Source organism: Anomaloglossus baeobatrachus, chromosome 5 (genome assembly GCF_048569485.1).
Source record: "Anomaloglossus baeobatrachus isolate aAnoBae1 chromosome 5, aAnoBae1.hap1, whole genome shotgun sequence".
Lineage (NCBI taxonomy): Eukaryota > Metazoa > Chordata > Amphibia > Anura > Aromobatidae > Anomaloglossus > Anomaloglossus baeobatrachus.
Genome location: NC_134357.1, coordinates 147013971 through 147041680, shown reverse-complemented (window position 1 = coordinate 147041680; position 27710 = coordinate 147013971). Strand labels below are relative to the sequence as shown.

Here is a 27710-nt window from a genome sequence, read left to right as displayed (position 1 = left end):
TGTGTGAAGCCGCAGGAGCGAGGAACATCTCCTACCGGCATCACTGCGGCTTCCGTAGGATATGCGGAAGGAAGGAGGTGGGCAGGATGTTTACATCCTGCTCATCTCCGCCTCTCCGCTCCGATTGGTCGCCTGCCGTGTGACGTCGCAGTGACGCCGCACGACCCGCCCCCTTAACAAGGAGGCGGGTCGCCGGCCACAGGGACGTCGCACGGCAGGTGAGTGTGTGTGTGAAGCTGCCGTAGCGATAATTTTCGCTACGCCAGCTATCACCACATATCGCTGCTGCGACGGGGGCGGGCACTATCGCACTCGGCATCACAGCATCGGCCTGCGATGTCGCAGTGTGCAAAGTGCCCCTATGGATAAATCATCAATGTTAAAGTAGTGGGCAATCTCTTTAATCAGGTTTTCTTGAACATCCAAGAAAAAACAATTAGAAGTGCACAGCCATAGTTTATACGGTAGATTTATCAGGAATAGGGGGGTGCACCTGTCAAGCAAAACCAACCATATCAATCACAAGAGAAGCGCTTGACCAAAAGGCACTCACTCCAGATTTAGAATAATATAATACGATTTTTAATTGTATATCAAAAAGTTTAAAAACACACATACAAAATACAACACAGTGCAGACATATTATTAAAAAACACCAAAGACAATGGTAATAAGACCCAATCCAGAATAAATCCTCTCAAAAATATATATTATACCAGAATCACCATAGATAGTTCAATATGTACAACAATACAGATAATAAATCAGAGATATAAATAGGTATTATACGTTGAGACAGACATTCTATCTTTCAAGCAGCATTATGACCAAATAGTCAGAACAGCAACTGCAATGCCTCATAGGCAGAAAATTCCTATCATGGTGATTCCCTATCTGAAAATAGAGGTGGAGAACCTGGCCCAACGCTGATTTATTATCTGTATTGTTGTACATTTTGAACTATCACAAAAGTTTTGTCGCCCACAGAAAGTAATGTAAAACTCAAACAAATAATTAACTTCTAATACAAAGATATGTTGCATAACATTGTTGAATGAAGTTGTGGTGATATTAGAGACATATTTAATATTTTGTGTGACTTCCATGAGCTTGAAGGACTGCATCCATGCGGTTCAACAATGATTCATACAATTTATTGATGAAGTCATCAGGAATAGCAAAGAACGCAGTCTTACATGTTTCCCACAGTTCATCTAGATTCTTTAGTTTTGTCTTCCAAGCTTCCTCTTTCATCCTACACCAAACATGCTCAATGATGCTCATGTCTGGTGACTGGGCTGGCCAGTCCTTGAGCATCTTGATCTTCTTTGCTAGGAGGAATTTTGTTGTAGAGATGGATGTATGAGATGGAGCATCATCCTGCTCCAGAATTTGACCCCTTTTATGATTGGGAATGTAAGAGGTAGCTAATACTTCTTGATATTTTAGGCTATTGATATTGCTTTCCACCTTGCAAATGTTTCCCTCAAACAGAATGTAACCCCAGACCACCACCACCACCAAACCTAACTGTTTTCTGGATCCATACGGGCTCCAGTAGGTGTCCTGCAGTATTTGCGGTGGCTGTGGTGTAATTCAACAGAAGATTCATCAGAGAAATCCACCTTCTGCCACATTTTTGCAGCATCCATCGGTTTAGCAGGCTGGGGGACTTGGCAAATGCCACACGTTTTTTTAATTGCCTTTTGTTTAGTGCTCACTTCTGGGCACTGATGACCATGTAGGCCATTTCGAGACAGAATCCTACAAACTGTTGTAGTTGACACAGGGACTTGAGGTGACCAGGCCTGTTGGAGCTCTGCTGCAGTGGAAGAGGGGCTGGCTTTGGATTTTCTAACCAACAAACATTCCTCCTGAGCAGTTGTCTTGCGGGGTCTGCCGGACCTCGGCTTGTCAAAAACATCTCCAGTCTCTTCAACTCTTTTTAAAATTCCTTGCACTTAAGCCTGAGACACATTAAAGTGCCAGCCACCTCTGCAGTGGATCTGGTCTTCAGCCTCTTGATAATCAAGGCTTTTGGCGCAGGGTGGATTTTTCTCATGTTGTCAGAGGTCAAGTTGCAGTTCAAGGGAAGGTCTGGGGTGCTGGGTTTCTTTCTATACAAACCCAATAATTAACCGATCATTTAGTGAGCACAGGTGAGGATGTAAACTAGGATTGGGTGCATTATATGACAAGGCGACAAAACGTTTGTCTTGCCAAAATCTGACCTTTCTGTGTTTATTAAATGATCAATATTTTAGCTTTGCAGTAACTTAATTTTCATAAACTAAATCAAATTTGTGAGGGTTTCAGCTTTCAAAAGAGTAATTTATGAAACCAATGGATGAATTTAAAGTCAGGTTATAAGCTTTTATTTACATAATATGGATAAGTGACAGAACTTCTGTCAGGGACATTAGATAGTGGCCACCATGATGCTTTTGAAGAGCACCTGACATGCCAAAGCAGCAAAAAAAAAAACAAAAACACAAGTAAACCTATTCTGGAAATTAAACCTCTAGAAGAATTCATCTAGGGTGTAATAAGCAATTTTATTCCTCAAATGATTCAGAGAATTGTAAAACATTGATGTCATGATTCGCCTCCCTATCCACATGGCTAGGTGGCGGAGCCTTCTCTTGGGCCTCACTTCCGGTCCCTGGATGCCTTAAAAGCTGACACTTCCAGTGAACGAGCGCCGGCTATAAGCTTAGCTCTGCTTTGCCTGTGATTGCTGGTCCTGTGAGTGATATCCTGATCTGTCTGTTCCTGTGCCCCCGTGCCCTTGTCTGTGTTCTGTCCCCTGATCATCCCTCCTGTCCTCTGTCCACTCTCCTATTTCCCCGCTCGGTTGCTTCCCCCGGTACTGACCTTGGCCTGACTTTAACTTCGCTTTTGCTCGTTCCTCCAGTCCTGCTTCTGCCTGTACGGTGTTTGACCCAGCCTGCCTGACTATTCCTTGCATGCTCTGCAGCTCTGCTTCTCAGCTGTGCTTTGAGGTAGTGTATGAGAACGCTGTGAATTCACTTCCTGATTCTCATTGCTCTGTGTAGTGTTGTCTGCTGCAGAGCTCTGGCTCCCCCTGGTGGCAGCATTACAATTGAGCTGTGAAAATGAAAAATTACAAGTTTTTCCACTAAAATATTAATTTGGCCCAAAATTTTAATTTTTAGAAAAAGTAATAGGAGAAAATGGACAGTACAATTTGTTATGCAATTTCTCCTAAGTACGCCAAGCTCAATATATGGTTGAAAACTACCGTAATTTTGAGTCACAGTGTAAAGCTCAGAAGGAAAAGAGCACCATTTTAGAGTTGAGATTTTCGTGGATTAGTTTGGGAAGCCAAGTCACATTGGCAAAGCCCCTGACATTCCAGAAAAGCAGACTTTCCCCATTACTGACCCCATTTTACAAACTACACCATTCAATGAATCTATCAAGGGGTGTAGTAAGCATAATGACACCACAAGTGTGCCACAGAAGTTTATACCATTGGGTGTTGAAGAAAGAATAATAACATTTTTTTGCACCAAAATGTTGTTTTAGCCCCACATTTTTAATTTTTACAAGGGATAATAAGAAAAAATGGACCATACTGTTTGTTCTGCAATTTCGCCTGAGTGTGCTAATACCATACATGTAATTAACAACTTTTGGGGCATAGTGCAAGTTCAGAAGAGAAAGCACGCCATATTGGAGTTCAGATTTTGCTGGAATGGTTTGTGGGTGCTATGTCACATTGTCAAATCCCCTGAGGTGCCAGAACAGCAGATATACCCCACAAGATTCCTCATTTTTCAAACTGCACCCCTCAATGAAATCATCTAGGGGTGCAGTGAGCATATAGACACTACAAGTATGTCCCAAAGTTTTAAACTAATGAACAGGGAAGAAAAAAAAATTACATTTTTATCACTCAACTGTTTTTTTAGACAAATGTCCAGTTTTTTTAAGGGGAAATAAGTAAAAAAAAACCCCTTTAAGTGACTTCATTGTGGAAATTACACTCCTCTGGGAATTTATCTATAGGTGAAGTGACAATTTTGTCTCTGTGAAACACTCTTGGAGTCAAACACAGAAAATCTTGCAGAATGAAAAATTGCAAATCTGTCATTTTAGTGTCTAATACATTTGTAGTGCCCTTACATTGTGCCCAGCTCATGTTTATGGCAACATAGAACACATACGTTAAGTGGGCTCGCAACAGTAATGCTAAATAGGCAAATGCTAACTGTGGTTTGGGTAGACTGTGGGGCTCAGAAGAAGGGGGGCATTTGGATTTGGGAGCACAGATTTTGCTTGATTTCTTCTTTAGGAGGGGCCATAGTGCTTTTCCAAAGCATTTGCGCTACCAGTAATGTGGAAGCCTTCTATATTTCTGTCAAAACATGATGAATCTGAGTGGGTACTCGTTTTTCTTGTAGGTTGAGTTGAATTCTATAGATAGCATTTTGAAGGAGCAGAACATTTTGAATTAGTTCACATTTATCCTGTGCTCTAAACAGAGTGCTTACATCGTGTTTACATCAGCACTGCTCTATATAGTACAAATCACATCTCGTATGTCTGTGAGCTGGAAGATTGTCATAACAGACACACGGGTCATCCACTGATCTCTGGCTGTTAAGACAACCCATCAGCGCCCTGCAATCATGTCACGTGAGTGCCCAATGGGAGTGGGGAATGATGCGCCATCCCTGCCGACATGTGTTAAATCCCGCTGTCAGAGATTGATAGTTGTCCAATCCATCTGCGGCTATTAGAGACACACGTCGGCTGATCAGATCAGCTAATGTGCAGGGACCAATGCAGGCTCGGCATGCAAGCCTACATCAAAGGCAGGGAGACGACCCATGATGGATATAGTACGTCATGGGTCGTTAAGGATTTAACTGAAAAATACAATCCAGTGTTTTTTTTCACTTGAAATAGATGCCGGTATGGCCTTGAAATGCATAATGGAATAAAGAACCTTTAAAATTAACGCAGCAAGAGACTTTCCATTTCCAGCAGTACAGTCACTCTTAAACATGTTTTTATCCTTACTTGAGAAGGGTAATATCTTTAATTTTTTTATTTTTGCAGCATGCATTCATTGATTAATTTCTCACAAATGCAAAATGGCTATTATGACAAATATGAGGGTGAGACTAGGATTGTTATTCATTGCACATAACACAAGTTATGCACATTTGAAATGTTTTCTTTTATTTCAGCATAGCTCAGTATGTCTGCCTTCTACAACATGTAATAAGTATCCTCTCTTTCTAGAAACCAGTATTCGAAGACATTCAGCTTGGTTCAACAGTTCTTCAGATTAAGGCAACAGATGCAGACTCTGGGCGCTTTGCTCTTATTCAGTACAGCCTCGTTGATGGAGAGGGAAAGTTTGGGATAAATCCTACAACGGTAATTGCCTTACATGCTTACATTGATGTCAAAATGTTTACAAGGATCTACAGATATAGTAAATGCCAACTTGACAGGTGCTGTTTCTGCATCGCGCCCTCCATAGGGATAACACGTACTAAGCTAATGGAAAACATTCAGCACATTAAGTCAATAAATGTAACAGACTGAACCTCCATTTATTGCTTGCTGCATATTCGTATCTCTTATATTGTGCATTGTGTTTAAAGCTATAATTGATAGTTCCCAAGTAAGTGTTTTATTTTAGATCAGTTGCCAATGTCCATTACTGTCATTCATGTCAATGGAGAGTGACCTTCAGCGCTAGTCTTTAGAAATCCTCAGGTTTAAAACATGTCCACTTCGTAATTTCTAAAACAGTTTTTTTTTAATTTATAAAAAAACATTTTAGTTTGAGAAAAGCTTTGTTGTCCAGTTGAGGTTTGTCAGTACAAAAGCACTAAATGTTATGGGGTAATTTATAAGGACATTTAAATCAGTTATCTTGGATGTATGAAGGCAATTATATTGAGGAGTGCAGCACAAGCCATCCGGTATATCAAAAAATCCAATTTTTTGGTCTACATTAAAAAGCAGAAGTGAGCATTCGCTAACGTGTTTCTGGCACAGAGGTGTCCTTAGTCATAGGATATGGCTTAGGGCACCTCTGTGCCTGAAACGCGTCAGCAAATGCTCACTTATGCTTTTTAATGTGGACCAATACATTGGATTTTTAAATATACCGGCTGGTTTGTGCAGCACTCCTCAATCCTCCTCTAATTGCCTTCATTGTTCCTTGCTGCTCTGCACTCTTATGGGATTAGCACCATTCGGACTCGGGATCCTTGTCTTCATTACTTAAGCATAGCGTGGTGAGTCCCTTTTTCTCTCTTAACTATCTTGGATGTGTATTAGAAAAAAAAAATGTTGTGGGTTTTTTTGTGGCAGGAATTTGGTAAAGCAGTGGAAGAAGATATCAAACAATGCAGATTCCTCAGTCTGGTGTACTGTTGAGCTAGTATGCCCGTCTTCCGACATGAATTCATATTTATCTGGTGATACAGTATGTTTCATCCAGTTACATGTAAGCGCAAATGAAGGAGAAATTGTCATATTCATAAATTAAGAGAAATACTCCTCTCTCATGTATATGGTAGTGGGCAGATGACTGCTCGGATTTTGGATAATCTCAAGCTTTTAAATATAACATTCACATTTTCAATTAGGATGAGCTCTCCTCCAAATATTAGCCATTAGTACATTTACTGTACGTTTCTGAGATGACTAATAGATGGCAATTAACGACTGCTTATTGGTTCATAACATCTTCATTTAAGTGTACTTGTAAATGTTTTCCTCATAATTGCCAACATAAATCGAAAAGACATAGCAAATTTATGACTAACCTCTACATATCTAGGTTATAAAGAGAGCTCAAAAGAGATTTCATGAATGATGAAGTTGGGGCATTGAGTTTCTTTATCTTAGTGTTTATAAAGAATGTTAAATCTAAAAGATGATTTGTTTCTGTATTTCTTAACCCTTTAAGGTGTTATAGTGTGCTAAAGAAAGAAGGTGGCTGAACCCTGAGCAGTGTCTAACACATGCGACAAGGGGAAGACACTTACACTTTTTTTTATTATTGATCAACAACTATGTTTTCAATCAACCCAAAAGACTCATAAATATCAAAGCCTAATATTTTTGGAAGTTGGAGTGGGTTTTTTTTAGATTTGGCGATCTTAGGAGGATATATGTTTGTGCAGGTAACTATTACTGTGCAGAATTATTAGGCAACTTAATAAAAACCAAATATATTCCCATCGCACTTGTTAATTTTCACCAGGTAAACCAATATAACTGCACAAAATTTAGAAATAAACATTTCTGACATGCAAAAACAAAACCCCAAAAAATTAGTGACCAATATAGCCACCTTTCTTTTTGATGACACTCAACAGCCTACCATCTATAGATTCTGTCAGTTGCTTGATCTGTTCAACATTGCGTGCAGCAGCAACCACAGCCTTCAAGACACTGTTCTGAGAGGTGTACTGTTTTCCCTCTCTGTAGAGCTCACAGTTTATGAGAGACCACAGGTTCTCTATGGGGTTCAGATCAGGTGAACAAGGGGGCCATGTCATTATTTTTTCATCTTTTAGATTTTTACTAGCCAGCCATGCTGTGGAGTAGTTGGATGTATGTAATGGAGCTTTGTCCTGCATGAAAATCATGTTTTTCTTGAACGATACCGACTTCTTCCTGTACCACTGCTTGAAGAAGGTGTCTTCCAGAAACTGGCAGTAGGTCTGGGAGTTGAGCTTCACTCCATCCTCAACCCAAAAAGGTCCCACAAGTTCATCTTTGATGATACCAGCCCATACCAGTACCCCACCTCCACCTTGCTGGCATCTGAGTGGAGCTCTCTGCCCTTTACTGATCCAGCCTCTGGCCCATCCATCAGTCCAATCGAGAGTCACTCTCATTTCATCAGTCCATAAAACCTTTGAAAAATCAGTCTTAAAATATTTCTTGGCCCAGTCTTAACGTTTTATCTTATGTTTCTGGTTCAAAGGTGGTCGTTTTTCAGCCTTCCTTACCTTGGCCATATCCCTGAGTATGGCACACCTTGTGCTTTTTGATACTCCAGTAACGTTGCAGCTCTGAAATATGTCCAAACTGGTGGCAAATGGCATCTGGCAGCTTCACGCTTGATTTTCCTCAATTCATGGGCAGTAATTTTGCGCCTTTTTTGCCAAACATGCTTCTTGCGACCCTGTTGGCTATTTGCCATGAAACGCTTGATTGTTTGGTGATCACGCTTCAAAAGTTTGTCAATTTCAAGACTGTTGCATCTTTCTGCAAGACATCTCACATTTTGGACTTTTCAGAGCCCGTCAAATCTCTTTTCTGACCCATTTTGCCAAAGGAAAGGAAGTTGTCTAATAATTAAGCACACCTTATATAGGGTGTGGATGTCATTACACCACACCCCTCCTCATTACAGAGATGCAGATCACCTGATTTACTTAATTGGTAGTTTGCTCTCAAGCCTATACAGCTTGCCGTAGGACAACATGTATAAAAAGTATCATGTGATCAAAATACTAATTTGCCTAATAATTCTGCAAACAGTGTACAATTACATAAATATAAAGGTGTGTCATATAAAAAAAACTTCAAAAGACAAGAATACACTCCCTTTGTATGGAAAAAAAGGTCCAATCTTCACAAGAAGCAAGGCTTCTTTACCTTCACAACCAGCTGATTTTGCATTTTCTGGGGATTTTTTTGCCATTCTTCTTCCAAGAGGCGTAACTTTTTTATTTTTCAGTCAATATGGTCATGTGAGGGCTCATTGTTGCAGATTGAGTTGTACTTTTAATGAAACCATGAGTTTTACCATACAGTGTACTGGAAAACAGCAAATAGTTCCAAATGCATATTGCAAAAAAAGTGCAATTGCACTATTGTTATTAAGACATTTTATTAACTGTGTTCCCTATATGGTAAACCTGATGTGTTTGTGTGATCCCTGCGAGTTCAGTGCAAGTTTGTGGGCACCAAACATGTATATGTTTACTTTTATCTAAGGGGTTAAAAAAATAACAAGTTTGTCCGAAAAAAGTGGTGTACGTTTTGCGCCATTTTCCACAACCCGTAGCATTCTCATTTTTCAGGATCTATGGCTCATTGATGGACTGGGGAACAATTTGAAAAAAAAATTCTGTTGAGTTAGGTTTTTCAGCTGATTTATACTAAAATTGGCATGCTGATTCCAAAAATGTTGTCAGTTTTTTTCTATCACATCAAGTTTTTCCTCCTCAACTTACCTGCCATAGAAGCACAATTGCACTGATTTCTGTAATAAGACTTGTTATCTGAGTACAATTCGACTCATATAGAGCTACGTGGCAACTTGTAAGAGTAGTCACAACTGAGACAGTGTGGTGAGGTGTGTGCAGCTCCCAATACGTCATAATTATCAATATCTTTACACAAAAAATGTATCATAGTAGGAATAAGTAGGATTTGTGATAGCTTTTCTCTTTACATTGGGTGCTTAGTTGTAATTTATATATCTTTTATGATTTTTTTCTTTGTTAGTTTTCAAAGCTTGTAACTTTCCATCTCAGTGGTTTATTTACTTATGTACATATTTCCTTTGTTTCAGATCATGTTTGCTCCTTCTTCCTCTCGCCGTAAATGCCTAAACAACCCTGACTCCTTCTGCTATATTTGTGGTGTTTTCACCATTCCAGTTCAAAGGGCAAACATCAGTGCATTTGTCAAACAAGCATATTTTGCATATTTTAAAGTAAAACTCGGTGATCAAGATAAGCCATGGGCCCCTCACATAGTGTGCAAGCAGTGTGTTGAGAGTTTACGGATGTGGACCAAAGGAACACGTGAAAAGTTGGCATTTGGTATCCCCATGGTGTGGAGAGAGCAAAAAAGTCATTCCAGACTGTTACTTCTGTTTAGTGAAAACATCAGGATTTAACAGGAAAAATAAAAGTAAAATAGAATATCCAAATCTACCGTCAGCTATCAGACCTCATTCAGCTGAAATTCCAGTGCCAGTTTTCGAACAGCTACCATCTCTAGACGTTCTGAGTGATGTTGACGAACACAGTAACAGCAATGATGCAGAATTTGAAATTAACAAGGATTCAGTTCGTAAGGGATTTGATCAGCACGAGTTAAATGATTTAGCACGTGAATTGGGCTTATCAAAAAAAGCTTCAGAATTACTAGCATCAAGGCTGAATGAGAAACAGTTACTTGAACAAGGAGCGAAGGTATCATACTTTCGTACTAGAGAAAGTACATTTTTGCAGTACTTTCGGTGTGACAGCGGTTTTGTGTTTTGCCATAATATTCCTGGTTCACTACAAGAATTAGGGCTTTCAATGTACAATCCAAATGAATGGCGAATGTTTATTGATAGCTCAAAGTGGAGTCTTAAGTGTGTTCTTCTACACAATGGCAATTTATTTGGTGCAGTCCCTATTGGGCATTCTGTCTCTCTTCGTGAAGAACATGGAGATGTAAAGAGAGTTATTGAGTTATTGAAATATGACACACACAATTGGATCATCTGTGTTGACCTTAAAATGGTTTGCTTCCTTCTTGGTCAGCAACGTGGGTACACAAAGTATCCCTGCTTTCTCTGTATGTGGGATAGCAGAGCTCGAGCAAAGCATTGGGTTGAGTCGAATTGGCCTCCAAGATCTGGTCTTAAACCTGGAGATCCTAACATTCTACATCAGCCGCTTGTTGACAGGAAGAATATACTATTCCCACCTCTGCACATAAAACTAGGTCTCATGAAGCAATTTGTAAAAGCATTGTCAACTGACGGCCACTGTTTTAAGTACATCATGTTGGCACTTCGTGGACTGTCCATTGAAAAAATCAAGGCTGGTGTGTTTTGATGGTCCACAAATTCGACAGCTCATCAAAGATGAACATTTCACCGGGACTATGTCAGATCTTGAGAAGAATGCTTGGTTATCATTCAAAGACATCATCAAGAACTTTCTTGGAAATACACGTGCAAGTAATTACAAAGAAATTGTTCAGAAACTATTGGAGAGCTACAAAGTGCTTGGTTGCAACATGAGTATTAAACTACATTTTCTGCATTGCCATCTTGCCAACTTTCTGGAAAATCTTGGTGCTGTTAGCGATGAGCAAGGTGAACGATTTCACCAAGATTTGAAGGTTAAAGAAGACAGTTACCAGGGTAGATGGGATGTACATATGATGGCTGACTATTGCTGGAGCATCAAACGTGATTGTCCTCAAGTTAAACACTCCAGAAAAAGCTATAAATGTACATTTTTACCTTAAATACTTGCATATATATATATATATATATATATATATATATCCTTTGTAAAAAACATGATAGTGTTAAAAAACACATTTGTCATGCCTATTTCTTATATATTTCATTTTTTGTTCATATTTGTACTATTTAAAAAAAACAAACTTTTTAGGTACAGTAGTTTACATATTTTTGAGAAGACAAAAATCCTATAGTTCAAAAACTTTACGTGATAGAGAAAAACTGAGATCATTTCTGGATTCAGCATCCAAAAATTAATTAAGAACAGTTGTCTGACCTAACTCCTAAAAAATTGCGTTCCCCAGTGTTATTTTTTGCGTCTCGAGCTGACGTTTTATATTGTACCATTTTTGCGCTGATGCTACATTTTGATCACCTGTTATTGAATTTAGCGCAAAATTTGTGGCAACCAAAAAATGTTATTTTGTCATTTGGAATTTTTTTGCTGCTACGCCATTTACCAATCAGATTAATTGATTTTATATTTTGATAGATTGTGCATTTTTGAATGCGGCAATACCAAATGTGTGTATATTTTTTATTTATTTAAGCCTTTAATTTTCAAAGGGGCAAAAGGGGGGTTATTTGAAGTTTTTTTTTTTTATTTTTTTAAAACTTGTTTAAACTTTTTTTATTTTACTGGATCCCTTAGGGTACTATAATGATCAGCAGTCTGATCGCTCAATCTTTTCTCCTGATCAGAGCAGCACCGCTTAGACCAGGAGAAATTATATCTCTTGTAACAAGCAGCACTCAGCTGTTTCTTACAGGACCTGAGTCATGTGAGCACATGAGTCATCACATGACCCTGTGCTACCATGACAACCACCGGATCCACGTGATCATGTCACATGACTTCTGGTATTGGGCAGTGAGCACGGATCTACCGCTATCGCTGTTAATATGGCGCTGTCATATCTTGACAGCGCCATTTAAGGGGTTAAAAGGCACAAGCGGATAGCGATTACACTCGTGCCTAGCAGGCACACATGTCAGCTGTATAAATCAGCTGAGATGTGCGTAGATCCCCGCCTGCAGCAGCAGGTGGGAATTAACACTATTACCGCTAGGATGTAATTTTCCCCTTAGAGTCGTTAAGGGGTTAATATTTTGAATAGCCTCAGGTACTGGTCATAGCAGGAACCATCAACGATTTTAAGGTTTAGATGCTTTAAAAGAAAATAACTTGGAAATTCACCTAACTATTTAAATTGCTTATTTTGAATGTTGACCCAGATGACCATCAGCAGAAAAAAATGTACTCTCCTATGGCATTTTGGTTCATATGCTATGACTGTAGCTATACCCCCTCCCGTTCCCTTCCCTCAGTTTAACTTTATATGTGACTTTTTTAAAACTGTACTGTATAACTAACTATATAACAAAGTGTCCTGATCTAGAATATTGGAAAAGTCCCAAAAATGTATTTAAGATACTGGGACTGCTGTGTATTAATGTCACATTTTGACTAAAGGTGTCATGCCAGGAACAAGGGGACTCCCAGCGAGCAGCATAGCACAGTGGGAACACCAGGGTAATGTCACACCGGGGGAAAGGAGGACCCGGCAAGGAAAGCAACATACCAGGGAAACGATACAATGGTAGGCCTTGGTGCTAAGAGGAGGGGTCACCTTCTAACACTCACCTGAGGCTGAACCCTGCACTCCCTAATGTCCCTAGATGGGTCCTTACCCCATACAATGATCGCATGCCTAAGCCTTTGCTGGCCCTGAACTCACCCTGTCTAGTGAACACCAGCGACACACTAGTCTTGTTACTACAATAATACAACACGAGAATGGTAAGACAAACAGATGGGGAAAGACACAACAAAAAGCACATTTTGGATTCTTCCATAGGAAAGTTTGCAGCTGCAATAGTAACGACACCACAGCTATGCATCGACAAGCTCCATTAACATGGTCAAGCTAGGATTGAGTTATAGCTGTGGCATAGGAAGGAGTGAGGAGTGGATATTTAGAGCAGAAGAGAGTGGCTGCAGCTGAGGTTACAACTACCTGTTAGATCACTACAGGATAGAAATGCTCCTTAACCCCTTCAGTACTTGATTGAATTAAATATGCTCCAAATCAGGGTAAATGACGAGTGGGCACTAAAGTGGATCTGTGATCCACAATGCGGTGTGACTTTCTGATCCCAGGTCACCCTGAGATCACATCAGGCCTTGACACACTCGTGACAGATAGCCCTTTTTGTAGAGAGGGCATGAGGATGATGGAGATGGGTTCCTTTTGCTAGTAGCTCCATAACCAGCTGTTATGGGAAGCATCCCATTAGATTTTGTCACTGTGCTATATCACTCATGGCATGTTTGTTATAGAACTCTACAGTATACATACTATATACCGCACCAGCAAATATTTAGTTTACATTCATTTTTTAAATGAAAATCATTTACGGGCTACTTTTTATAATCCAGGTGGTATATGATGGTACAGATGTTCATGCAATACTATTCTCTCCTACAATGTAATTCTCAATGGCATTATTTACAAATGCCTGAAGCTTCAACTGTAATTTCTAGGGATGATCGAATACTTCAAATATTCGGCTTCGCGAATATTTTCCGAATAGGTCGCCACTATTCGACTATTCGCGAATATTCAATGTGCAATGTAAGTCTATGAGAAACCTGAATAACAACTATTCGGAACTATTCAGGCTTCCCATAGACTTACATTGCGCATTGAATATTCATATAGCGGCGACCGATTCGGAAAATATTTGCGAAGCCGAATATTTGAGGTATTCGATCATCCCTAATAATTTCCCATTACCTAAAAATATCAACATTTCTATACTATCCTCCTTGAAGTGTCTACATTATCCTCCCCATATTATGCTGCTCTAATGTCCCAATGATCATGTAAAGTGTAAAACCAAGGACGTCTGTATCTTCACCCACTGCAGTATATGGAGAACTCGCTGAAGGCTATTATACATGGGGAGAAAAAATATTACATAGAACCTTGATTTAACCCAGGCCAGTTTCTATTTGCATGTAACTATTTCTTTTCCACTTTATACAACATACGACAGGAAAATCTGTACATGTGAATAGTTTATAGGAAGGATTGCCACAAGAGTAAAGAGAATTGTCTGCGGCACTTCGTTGTCATTTAACTTGCATTGATAAATACTTATCCTTGACTTTACGAGGAGTCGGTCTATATCATAAGGTATTCCATTTACAGAAAATCCGGTTATACAGCTTACAAAAGGGGAGTCCATTTCATACTCAGCTGAAATGCGTTGCTTCAGGACTCATTCATGTATTCTTAAGAATAATTAAATAGTATCTTGTAATTAATATATTGGATTGCACATTTATATTAGAAATAAAATTGTAATGATATTGTCACATCAGCAAGTTATTTTTGTGAAAAATACTCAATATTTCTACACAGATATTAGCTTGAACGAAGCATGACTAGAGGGTACAGACACCTTTTAGGGTTAATTTATTAATATAAGTGCATGGAGTTTTAGCTAAAAATATTTTTTGCACTTGGGTTTCAGTACAAATTTTGCACCATTTAGCATTTACAGAATGAGTTAACAAAGAATCCGTTTGTGAGCTTGTTCTGGTTGGGCATTAGTACCTGTTTGTTTCTGTCTTTTGCTGGCATCCTCTCAGCTGATTTATGATCTGCTGAATTTTGATGTGATCTATGGTCATAAATCAATTCATAAAAAAAAGATAAAAGACAAATAAGAGTTACAAACTCTACTGTCAAAATGAACTCACTGATAGATTCTCATATAACTCTTTCTGCAGCCATAAGTGGTGCAAAATATAAGCTATAGCAAGCAAATGGTCCAAAGATTTTAATGAAGCCCATTTACAAAACATACATGCATCTAACCCCTTTCCTGACATATGATGCACTATTACTTAAAATATCAACTTCCAATTGTGGTTCAGCGAGCTCAGGAACTGAGCCTGCATCATACCTGGCAGGTACTGTTGTTAAACCCTTAAGTGCCGCTGTCCATGTGTGCCGCCCCAGCAGTGGATCTAACCGCTCGGATCCGGGGGTAGTGTCCGTTCGTGGCTCGAGGGTCTCCGGACCCGGGGGCTTAGGGGCCACAGTCTAAAGTAAAAGGGGGATATTTACAGGGGAGTTATAGTTCGTGACGTCACCCGTGGTGTGCGGTACCTGGGAGTACGGCCGCTGCCGTTGAGAGTACCCAGGGTGATGGAGGGGGGCAGCAAGGTGTCGGTGCCCTCCACGGGTAGGGGCAGGCCCCGAGACTCTGGATGATGATAGTCGGTGCCGTGAAGGGGAAATCACTCAGGTACTCACTCAGCCAATAAGCAGACCCTGACAACCGGATAAACTAAGTCTCTGGGTGCCGCTGCCTCTCAAAGAGGAGCTCGTCCGGGTCCCGTCCCCTGCAGTACTGCCTGGTGATCCGTGACCTGCCTCCTGTCACAAAGTTTAAATTCACCGTAGTAGCCCAGTAGTCTGGAACTTGCTGGGCCCCGCTCTCCACTGTGGCTAAGTGTGGGAGCCTGCTCTCAGGGCTCACACTTGGGATTTTAGTGGGCTGCTTGTATGGAAGACCCTATCCCCCTCATTGTGCTAGTGCCCCGATTCTGGAGCTAGTGGGAACAGTCCATAATTGCCGGGTTGCCTGAAGCTTCTTCCCGACCAAGGGTCCGTGTACCCCACCGTGCCTTCGGTCCCGGACCGGTGATAGGACCAGGCTACTGACCACCCTATTTGACAGGTCCAGGCACCTAGCCTCAAACCCCTGTGAACAGGGGTCCGACTCCTCTAGGTCCAGACCACTGTCTGCAACCTAGTCAGCTTCTCCTGGGAGCCACCACTTCCTGCTTCCTCTGAGCTCCTCTCAGCTCGAGGGCTACCTCACTTCACCTCTTCCACTTTACTACTCCACTTCACTACTCTTCACTCCTCACCTCCCCTTCCCGAACCCTAGGTGGGCGACCCTATTCCGCTCAACCGCCCACTGGTGTGCCTGTTGGATGTGCTGCAGGGTGTATCTAGGACTTGATTTGCTGTTGGAGGCAGCACTGTAAGATGGGGACCTAGAACCATGAGGGATTTGAATACTGCACTAAAGGGAAAGAGCGTGCAGTACCCTGTGACGACCTGATAGTCCATGGGCGTCATACATGCATAGCAAAGGCATATATATAAGGTGGTCCAGATAGGGTGCCGTTCCATATGTCCATACCTCCAGCAATCAAAGCCAAGCTGAACTCTCCTATCATACAGTGCCATAACAGTGCTCCTGTGAAGACTAGCCTATTTCAGTTTTTCATGGTGATTTTTATTATATACTGCAATTGTAGTATATACTATAAACAGTTGGACAAACCAGGTTCAAATTTCTTCCAAAAAATAAAAAAATAAAGTATAAAGTCAAATAAATAAATAAAAAAATAAAAACTATAAAAATATGAATCATCCTCACCTTTTTCCCCATTAAAAACAAAGAAATAAAAAGAAATAAAAAAATCCATGTGGTTCCCCCGTCTATCCAAATATAATATGATGTTAAACCAATTGGTAAATGTAAAGAGAAAAAAACCCTCAAATCTCCAGAATTACATTTTTTCGGCTTCTGCAACTTCACAAAAAAATGCAATAAGAAGAGATCAAAATACCATATCCACCCAAAATGGTATCAATAAATATGGAAGCTCACAAAATCGTGCAAGAAATAAGCCATTACTCATCGTCATCTCTACTGACTCAAAAATGAAAATAATAGAGGGTCTCAGAAAATGGGGGCAAAACATTTTTTTATAGTACATTTCTGATATTTTTGCATCATTTCAATAAAAAAGTGTTGGTATACCAAAAAATAATAGTATCGAACAGAGAAAACAGAAGGAGGAAATTCAAAATTACATCCCATTCCACAAAAAGCAAGCCCTCATATTTTAATGTAAAAATAAAGTTATTGCTCCTGGAAAAAGGGGACATGCTTTGTGGGTGCCATGTCACATTTTGCTGGAATGGTTTGTGGGTGCCATGTCACATTGGCAGAGCCCCTGAGATACCAGAACAGCCAGACCCCCCATAAGTGACCCCATCTTACAAACCATATATCTCAATGCATTAATCTAGGGTTGCAGTGATGACATTGACAGAACAGACTTGTCACTGAATTTTATATCATTGGGCAGTGAAGAAAAAGTAATTACATTTTTATCACAAAAATTTGGTTTTAGTCCCAGAATTTACATTTTCATACAGGGAAATGGGTAAAAATGGCACCAAAATGTATCCCACAATTTCTGCTGAATGTAGCAATGCCCCATATGTAACAATACAGTACTGCTTAACAACAAGAAGAGACCCAGGAGGGATGGGTCTCTATTTGACTTCTGGAGTACAAATATTCGTACAATAATTATTTGTGGTCTCTATATACAGAAACCCCTAAGTGCCAGTAGAACAGAATGCCCCATCAAGTGACTCAATTTTGGAAATTACTCCCCTATGGGAATTTATCTACAGGTGTAGTGATGATTTTGACTCCATGGATGTTTTCCAGAAACAAGCAGCAATGTATGTTGCTAAGTAAAAATTGCAAATCTGCCATTGTAATTCCCATTACATTGTAGTGCCCAGCTTCTGCTTCTGGAGAATTGCACCCCATAAATTAAGCTAGCTTCCTCAATACAGAAATGCCAAAAATGTGGACGTCATGACTGCCAGGACCCAAACACCACTTTTTCCCCCCTAAAAACACACCACACCGTTCTTTATAAGTTAAATTGCTTTTATTTTCACTTATTCAATTTTGGAGAGGCATGGGGAAAAAACACTCATCTTTTCCTTTGGCATAAATTTTTGGTCGCAGCTTTTAAATTAGGCCAAGCCAACACCACGGGGTTTTGGGAAATTTTCCGCCACCGGCCGTCCGGCGCGGGTATTTCACCACCACTTTTCCTACCCCTTCCGCTGCTGCGACTTCACACAGAGAAATACGACAAAACTCATAAAAACCAAGGGGAGGGAGGGCGGGAAACAGGTCCGGGTCCTTGAACAGAGAGACCGGAAGCTGGCCAGCGCGGTGACCTATATCCGTGAGGCGGGGCAAGAGCAGGTCATACCACAGGAGCGGGGGTAGCTGAACAGTGTCTTTCCAGGGGGGAACACCTCCTAATCTAGCATAGGGGGCCAGCAGTCAGGGGGCAGCATCTCAAATTTGGCTGCAGTACCCCTCAGACTGCCAGGACCCAAACACCACTTTTTCCCCCCTAGAAAGACACCACACCATTCTTTATAAGTTAAATTGCTTTTATTTTCACTTATTCAATTTTGGAGAGGCATAGGGAAAAAACACTCATCTTTTCCTTTGGCATAAATTTTTGGTCGCAGCTTTTAAATTAGGCATTACCAGCCAACACCACGGGGTTTTGGGAAATTTTCCGCCACCGGCCGTCCGGCGCGGGTATTTCACCACCACTTTTCCTACCCCTTCCGCCAAGGAGCAGCACAGCGCTAGCAAGCTGCGACCCCCCCCAAAAACCACCGTACCTGAGCCGTCTCCTCGCACATTCCCACTACCAACATATCCGAAACAGCATCATTTAAGATGTACCCGCTTCCTCATAAGGAAGGCCAAGTTAATACCTTCCAGCTGGCGGTACCCCACCAACAACTTTTTTTTTTTTTTTTTTTAATATTTTACAGAATCAACTTAGGTAGGCACTGGTTGCCCGTGTGCCAAGGACAGCTCCATAACACATCCTTCCTTAAGATACGTTCCCATATGAGCTGAAAATCACCTCTGGCTGGCCCATCTTAACTTCGGAAAATAACAGGGAAAATTGTACATCTCTCACCGGGCCGAAAGCTGATAAACCTCCATACAATGAGTAATAGCAGATAAAGCCTATTTCCATGTGGCAAAACCTTCCAAAACGAAAGACAAACCCAAAGGGTGGGGGCTTTTTTTTTTTTTTTTTTTAAATTCATAATAGGTGCTTCAAATAATGAAGCTACTTGGCACCCTCTATAGTATTAGAATGATTGCTGTCTCATAAAACATTGTAGAGCACTTGCCAGTTATACGCACCCAAGATCAAAAACTAAAATTGTGTATATTCTTTTTTTTTTTGAGAATATTTAGGTGGACATAAGTGGCAACTAGATTATTGTAAGGAAAGGAGGAGGAGATCTCATTTATATGAATAAATACATGTGTGGTCAATATAAAGGACTGGAACATGACTTCCTCCTCCGCAGCTAAATAGGAAAGGGTTCTTTACAGTTAGAGCAGTCAGACTGTGGAATGCCGACCGCAAGAGGTATTAATGGCAGATACTATAGCAGCTTTTACAACGGGTGTATGATTTCCTCAGTACACCCACGGTGTTGGTCATACATAACTTAGTTACAGAATGTTGAATTGGGAGGAAAACCTGTTGCCTGGTGACATCACGTGACCCCTCCCCCGGGGCACTTATTCCACCCCACACTTCCACATAATGGTACTTGCCAGATTATGCAGGAAAAAGGTGGCCCGACTCTGGATGTTCCTTGCCCAATTCCAACAGCAACTCCGCTGTCCAGGCCAATGTACGCCAAGATGCGCTTCATCCCGCCGCGGGACAGCACCGGAGCTTAGTCTGAAGAAAAGGGGGATCTCTACACATGTGACCCTGCTACTATGACGCTCACGACGCCCGGACGAATTGTACTTTTAAATGAAACCATAGGTTTTACCATATAGTTTACTGGAAAACGGCAAAAAAAAAATTCCAAGTGCGGAAAAATTGCAAAAAAAAAATGTGATCGTACAATACTTTTTGGGATATTTTATTCACGGTGTTCACTATATGGTAAAACTGATGTATCTATGTGATGCCTCAGGTCAGTGCGAGTTTGTAGACACCAAACATGTATAGGTTTACTTGTATCTAATGGGTTAAAAAAAATTCACAAGCTTGTCCAAAAAAAAAGTGGCGCACGTTTTGCACCATTTTCCAAAACCCATAGCGTTCTCATTTTTCGTTTTTGGATCTATGGCTCAGTGACTGCTTATTTTTTGCATCTCGACCTGACGTTTTTAACAGTACCATTTTTGCAGAGATGCTACGTTTTGATCGCCTGTTATTGCATTTTGCGCAAAGTTTGCGGCGACTACAAAAAAAAAACCCTGTAATTTTGGCGTTTGGAATTTTTTTGCCGCTACGCCATAAACTGATCAGATCAATTGATTTTATATTTTGATAGATCGGGCATTTTTGAACGCGGCGATACCAAATATGTGTATATTTATCCCTTTAATTTTCAATGGGGTGAAAGGGGGGTGATTTGAACTTTTAGGGTTTTGGGTTTTTTTGTTTTTTTTTTATTTTACTAGTCCCCCTAGGGGGCTATAGCGATCAGCAATCCGATCGCTCTGCACTATCTGCAGATCACAGCTACAGAGCTGAGAATTGCAGATTTGGTGCTTTACTTTCAATGCCGGCTGTATTCCGGCATTGAGGAAGTGAGTCATGTTAGCTACAGGCGTCATCACATGACCCTGTGCTACCATGGCAACCACCGAAAGTCACGTGGTCATGTCACGTGACTTCCGATGGGGGCGGCGTAAGTGACTGTCATGGCGGCGCGCATATACATCTTGCTGCCAGATTTTGGCAGCGAGATGTAAGGGGTTAATAGCCGCGGGTGGAAGCGATTACACCCGCGGCTAGCAGACACACATGTCAGCTGTTAAAAACAGCTGATATGTGCGCGGATCGCCTCCTGCCCGCGGCAGGGGGCGAGGCTTAACGGCACACAATCCATGACGTACCCAGTACGTCATGGGTCATTAAGGGGTTAAACTTAGCGGCGGGCTCAAGCCGACCGGCGGGCGGGCATTTCCCTCAGAACGCCGCCTGCCGGCACCAGCCTGGGCCTCAGCAGGGAAGGAGCAGCTCACAACTAACAGCGTCGCGAGCAGGATGCTTCCCTCCCTGGTGATGGGGGTTTTGTGATGGACGGCGAGCACAAGCTGACCGGCGGGCGGGTAATTCCCAGAGAACCCCGCTCGCCGGCACATGTCGCTTGTGCCTCAGCATGGAGGGAAACCGCTCACAGCTAACAGCGGCGTGGGCAGAACGCTTCCCTCCCTGCTGATTTTAGGGGAGGGGAGGGGGTTAGTGAATGACAGCGAGCACAAGCTGACCGGCGGGCGGGTAGTTCCCTCAGAACACCGCTCGCCGGCACACGTCGCTTGTGCCTCAGCAGGGAGGGAGCCGCTCACAGCTAAAGCACCGTGGGCAGAATGCTTCCCTCCCTGCTGATACCTCTCTTACCGCCTCCCGGAGCGGGTACACGACACCGGCCGTCCAAACAGGACCGGGTCCTTGAACAGAGAGACCGGAAGCTGGCCAGCGCGGTGACCTATATCCGGGAGGCGGGGCAAGAGCAGGTCATACCACAAGAGCGGGGGTAGCTGAACAGTGTCTTTCCAGGGAGGAACACCTCCTAATCTAGCATAGGGGGCCATCAGTCAGGGGGCAGCATCTCAAATTTGGCTGCAGTGCCCCTCAATGTGCTTTAGGCGAACTGTGGGGCTCAGAAGGGAGAGGAGCATTTTGATTTGGGAGCACAGATTCTGCTGGATTTCTTTTTAGAAGGGGAGTCATAGAGCTCTTCCAAAGCCTTTGTGCTACTAGTAATATGGAAGCCCTTTGTATTTCCATTAGCAGATGATGGATCTGAGTGGCAGCTTTGCTTTTTTTTCTGGATTGATTTGAAGGTTTTTTGGGCACTTTTTAAATAAAATTCTGTGCACTACACTGAGCACTTACATTGGGGTAGCCATCTAGATCTCCTAATGACGTGATTCAGACGACACCCCTGAGGGATCCATTCCCTATAATGAGCAGCAGGGTTACTCCGGACTCCGTCTCGTGTCCGTTCAGCGTTGTTTTTTTCAGAAGTGCACAAAACTGTGGTTGACTGCGCTTTTATGCACCACTGAAAAGACGGACACCACTGGATGATAGGACATCAAGAGTCCCAACTGACTCCTTCTGCCTTATTTTAGGGAATCTTTCATCAAGGGTTCTGTCTAAACCACGTATTTTAGAGATTTACATGGAAACCCAGATGTAAGCGCTCAGCATAAAGCGCAGGATAAATGTAAGCTGAGCCTTACTGTGATCTTTGCGAGAAAGAATGAATAAATCAGTAGCAGTCCAAGAATTGTTTTTATTGATTATGCAATTCACCGTGCAGTATAATTGATAAGGCAGCTTTATTCTTTGGGTCGGTGTGATTACAGCAATGTTTTTTTATGTTATGCAGCTTTTAGACAAAAAAATCTGTTTTATAGAAAAAGTAATTGTTCTTCAATCACTATATTTTGAGAGCTATAATTTTTTTATTTCTCTGCAGACAGAGCTGAGCGGGGGCTTATTTGTTTGCCGGAAAAGATGTTGATTTTATGAATACCATTTTTCTTTACATGCAACTTTTTTTGTTGAATTTAGTTCCACTTTAATTCAACAGTTTGATAAAAGGAGCATTGTTTTTTGACAGTTATTTTCCACTAATTTCACTTAAGGGGTTACCTAGTGTGACAGTTTTATAGAGAGATTTGTTTTGAATGCGGTAATACCAAATTTCTATACTTTTTTGTTTATTTTTATGTTTATATATATGTTTATTCATATAATTATTTTTTCTTTTTTAGTTCTTAAATTAGATTTTTTTGAATTTTTTTTAAATGTTTTTATTTTTACTTTTTTTTATCTAGTCTTAGAATGAATCAACTTTCCCAGCCCCGATCGCTGTTCTAATGCTCTGCATGCTTTTTACATTGCAGTGTATCAGATTAGTGTCTCACACAAAGGTAGGAGGCTTGTCAGGTCCTGCTCAAGGCAGAACCTCACATGCTACCATATCTGAGTGATCCCAAGGCCATTATTCGCCCCATGGACACCATGGAGGCCATCGGCACAATGCGATCCCAATTGTGTTGTGTCAATCGGAGCAAAGAGAGCGCATCTCCCTCTACCAGCTAATTGATGCTTCTCTCACTATGGACAGCGGTATCAGAGAGGTTAAACGCCCACAATTGGTGCTAGCACGGATCGTGGGCATTACAGCAGGTTGCCAGCTACGTAGTTGACTGAGGCTTACAATTCTACCGATGCCAAATGTGAGCTGGCGCAATCATAGCACCATACATGTACGGCACTTGGGGGAACACACCTTCCGCAGTAGCATGCATCTATGACGGATGTAATGAAGGGTTTGAATCCATCACACTTTGATGGATATATATTCCATGGAATGGGTCAGGATGTGTGGAGCAGGCTCCACTTGTAATCATACTGTTTTGATGGGTTGGCATGACAGCCAGGTGCCTGCTGTAAATCCTCATTTTTGCCTTGTTGATACTATTTGGAAATTCAGACATGGGCTGGTCTTCTTTGTAGACCACAATTTGCCCAATAAGTAATTAATAAAATCTAAACATCTTAGTCACCTCCCCATCTTTTTATTCAGTTAAAAACAAACAAATAAAACCAGAAGATTAAAAGAAAGCATATTCAGTATTGTGAAAGCTATAGAAATCTAAAATTGTTAAACCCATACTGTAAACATCATAAAGAAAAAAAAAATGAAGCCACAAAATTGCCATTTTTGTCTCCTACAAATATTGCAATCAAAGTGATCAAAACGTTAGATACACCAAATTGTAACCCCTTCAGCCCCTGAGCGTTTTCCGTTTTGTTTTTTTTTTTGCTCCCCTTCTTCTGAGAGTCGTAACTTTTTTATTTTTCTGTCAATCTTCCAATCCAATCATCCAAATGAGGGCTTGTTTTTTGTGGGACGAGTTGTACTTTTAAATGAAACCATACGTTTTACCTTATAGTGTACTGGAAAACAGCAAAAAAATTCCAAGTGTGGAAAAACTGCAAAAAAAGTGTGATCACACAATAGTTTTTGGGATATTTTATTCACCGTGTTCACTATATGGTAAAACTGATGTGTGGTGTGATGCCTGAGGTTGGTGCGAGTTTGTAGACACCAAACATGTATAGGTTTACTTGTATCTAAGGGGTTTAAAAAAATTCACAAGTTTGTCCAATAAAAGTGGCACACGTTTTGCGCCATTTTCCGAAACCCCTAGCGTTCTCATTTTTTGGGTTCTATGGCTCAGTGATGGCTTATTTTTTACGTCTCAAGCTGACGTTTCTAATTGTACCATTTTTGCGTAGATGCTATGTTTTGATCGCCTGTTATTATATTATATGTTGAAAACAGCTGATATGTGCAGATATGTGCGCGGATCGCCACAACCTGCCCCCGGCAGGGGGCAGGGATTAACCTCACACGATCCATGACGTATATATCCATCATTGGTCGTGAAGGGGTTAAAGCTTAGCATTGAGAGAAAAACCGATAGGTCCTACAGAATTGTGACTTTTCCAAAGTTCTAATTTTTTTACACTAAAAGTGAAACACTAAGGGCTTAATTCTCTGTTTTTCTGTTTTATAAATAGGACAAGTCCTAAATGAAGAATTTATAATAAGTTTATCCTTTGTAGATTACCAGCTTTAATAATTCAGTAATGCAGCTATAGAGAATTTTGGGGGTGATCATCACAAGTGAACCCAAAAACGTTGTGCTACTATTGTAACAAAACAAAGAGAGTTTTGAATGGGTGATAGAATTATGTATTATTGTTAGCTGGAATATGAAGATTTTAGCTACAGTTGTGGAATGTGGGACTCAGGTTAAAGTTTTACTTTAGTGCTCAGGAAATTCAAGCTTCCCATCTGCTGCAAATTCCAAACAAAAAACAATGAATTACTCCTACCATTTCTAATTTGTTTTGTCATGTCTGAATATGTTTTAGACATTACTGTTAACATTAAATAATTTTGTAAAACAGGGGGATATATACATCCTATCTCCACTGGACAGAGAAAAGAAGGATCATTATACTCTGACGGCTATTGCCAGAGATAATCCCGGAGATATTGCAAGCAACCGCCGTGAAAACTCTGTGCAGGTGAGTTTACATATGTGATATGTTCAAATCATTCTGATAATTTCAATGATTCCTTCAGTTAAAAAATTGTTTTATATTGCTTGCCATGTACACTACTCTGCAAAAATTTTAGGCAGGAGTGGAAAAAAGGCTGCAAAGTAAAAATGTTTTAAAAAAAAAAATAGAAGTGTTTCATAGTTTGCATTTTTCTTCATTAATAAAAGTAAGATTCATGAACAAAGGAGAATTCAAAATCAAATTAATATTTGGTGTGACAACCACTTGTCTTCAAAATAGCATCTGTTCTTCTAGGTAAACCTACACATAGTTTTTGATGGAACTCAACATGGTGGTTGCGCCAAACATTTTGGAGAACTAGCCACAGATCATCTGTGGATGTGGTCTCGTACAAATGAAGTCTTCAGTATCTTTAAGTAATCCCAAATAAACCCTATGATATGGAGATCAGAGCTTTGTGGAGATCATATCATCACTTCCAGGTCTCCTTGTTCTTGTTAATGCTTAAGACAATACCTAATGATATTGGTTGTATGTTTGAGGTTGCTGTCCTACTGCAGAATAAATTTGAAGACAATCAGACTGCTCCCTGATGGCATTCTATAAGTTTGTAAAATAAATTGTATGATGGATATGTATCTGCCTGTATTTTTAACATTGAGGACATTAATTCTCGCTAAAGCCTCAACCTCATTTACTGAAATGCACCAACAAACTTACAAGGAACCTACACCATGCTTCACTGTTGTCTGCAGACACTCATAGTACTGCTTTCCAGCCCTTTGGGGACCAAACTACTTAATGTTTCAATCAAATAATATAAATTTTAACTACAAAGTGCAGAGCTCCTGTTTCTTTTTTCTACACCAATGTTCCAATGTTCTAATGCGCAGTTGAGTAGGTTGGGCTTGTTTCCATCACAAAAATATGGCTTTTTAGCTCCATTTCTTGACTGAAAACCACTTCTAGCCAGAATTCACGAAACAGTAGATGATGTAGCTTTCTTCATCTGTTGAAGTAAATTTACCTGGTTGATCACTGCTTCTTCAAAAGAGCTTGAACACACATCTTAAAATCTCAGTCTCTGTGTGTCTCTGTCTCTGTGTCTGTCTTTGTGTGTGTCTCTGTCTCTGTGTGTTTCTGTGTGTTTTTGTCTCTGTGTATCTTTGTGTCTCTGTGTGTCTGTCTCCATGTGTCTCTGTATCAGTCTCTGTGTTTCCCTGTCTCTGTATCAGTCTCTGTGTGTCTGTCTCTGTGTGTTTCTGTCTCTGTTTGTATCTCTGTGTGTATGTCTCTGTGTGTGTCTGTCTGTGTGTCTATCTCTGTGTGTCTCTGTCTCTGTTTCTGTGTGTCTCTGTCTCTGAATGTGTGTCCGTCTGTCTGTCTCTGTGTGTCTCTGTCTTTGTGTGTCTGTCTGTGTGTATCTCTGTCTCTGTGTCTGTGTGTGTCTGTCTCTATCGATATCATATTACCTCACACATAAGCTGTCTTATACTAAGAATGTTCTTCATTGCCTATAGCAACCAATCACAGCTTCTATTAATGACCTGTAGCTTCCAACTCCATTGACTTTAATGTAAACAGGGTTTTTGTCGAATAACTGTAAAGTGCGGAGTTAAATTTTCCCCTCAAAATATAGTCTATGATGTTCCCTGAGTCAAATGAGGCACAAATGTACAAAATTTTGTGATTATAAATGCGACGGTGCGGATTCCTTTAGCGGACATACAGTCAGCTTTATATATTGGATAGATAGATAGATAGATAGATAGATAGATAGATAAACACTTCAATTTTCTAAAGCATTCTTACTTTGTAGAATTTTTCCATGCCTGCCTAAAACCTTTGCACAGTAGTGTAAAAAGAAAAGTCTAGTGAAAATGAAATAAAATCAGAACAGAAGCCATAACTAATTTCCTACATGAAATGTCTCTACACAATGCTCTTAATCCCTTTGTCACTATATAAAGATAAATCACAAACAGACTTTGAATCATTGAAATCTCATAGCAGTACCAAAGAAATTTGAAAAGAGTCTTCAAAGTAAAACAGTTCTTTTAGAAAACTTTTGACATGTCATATAGACACTTCAGGAGTTTTCAATAATTGGGGTCTAAGTGATAAAGTTTAGAGGCAGAAGCGCTCATTCAAGTGTTCCTCTGCTCCGAGACTAAAGATGGTCTCATAGACATATCACAAAGATATCTAAGATATACCAAAAATCCTCTTTACTAGATTTTACCTTACAAAGCCTATTCAATGTTTATTGTTCTTATCAGAACAATATTGCTACAAACTGCACACAGACGTCTTATCGTCTTTAGCGATACTCCACCTGTACAGTGTCCATTTTAAGACATGATCAGATATCAAATTAAAACATTAGTATAACATCAGTTTGAGGCTAAGTAC

At 40.6% G+C, this 27710-nt stretch overlaps 1 protein-coding gene across 3 annotated transcripts in view; it reads left to right on the top strand.

Annotated features, from left to right (window-relative positions):
• Window positions 1-27710, top strand: part of CDH23 (cadherin related 23) — a 1872161-nt gene that overhangs the window by 1699351 nt on the left and 145100 nt on the right. For all 3 annotated transcript variants that reach the window (XM_075348968.1, XM_075348971.1, XM_075348970.1), the window contains 2 exons: window positions 5275-5412; window positions 25182-25301. In XM_075348968.1, coding sequence (XP_075205083.1) covers window positions 5275-5412; window positions 25182-25301 — 258 coding nt within the window. The remainder of the gene's footprint in view (window positions 1-5274; window positions 5413-25181; window positions 25302-27710) is intronic.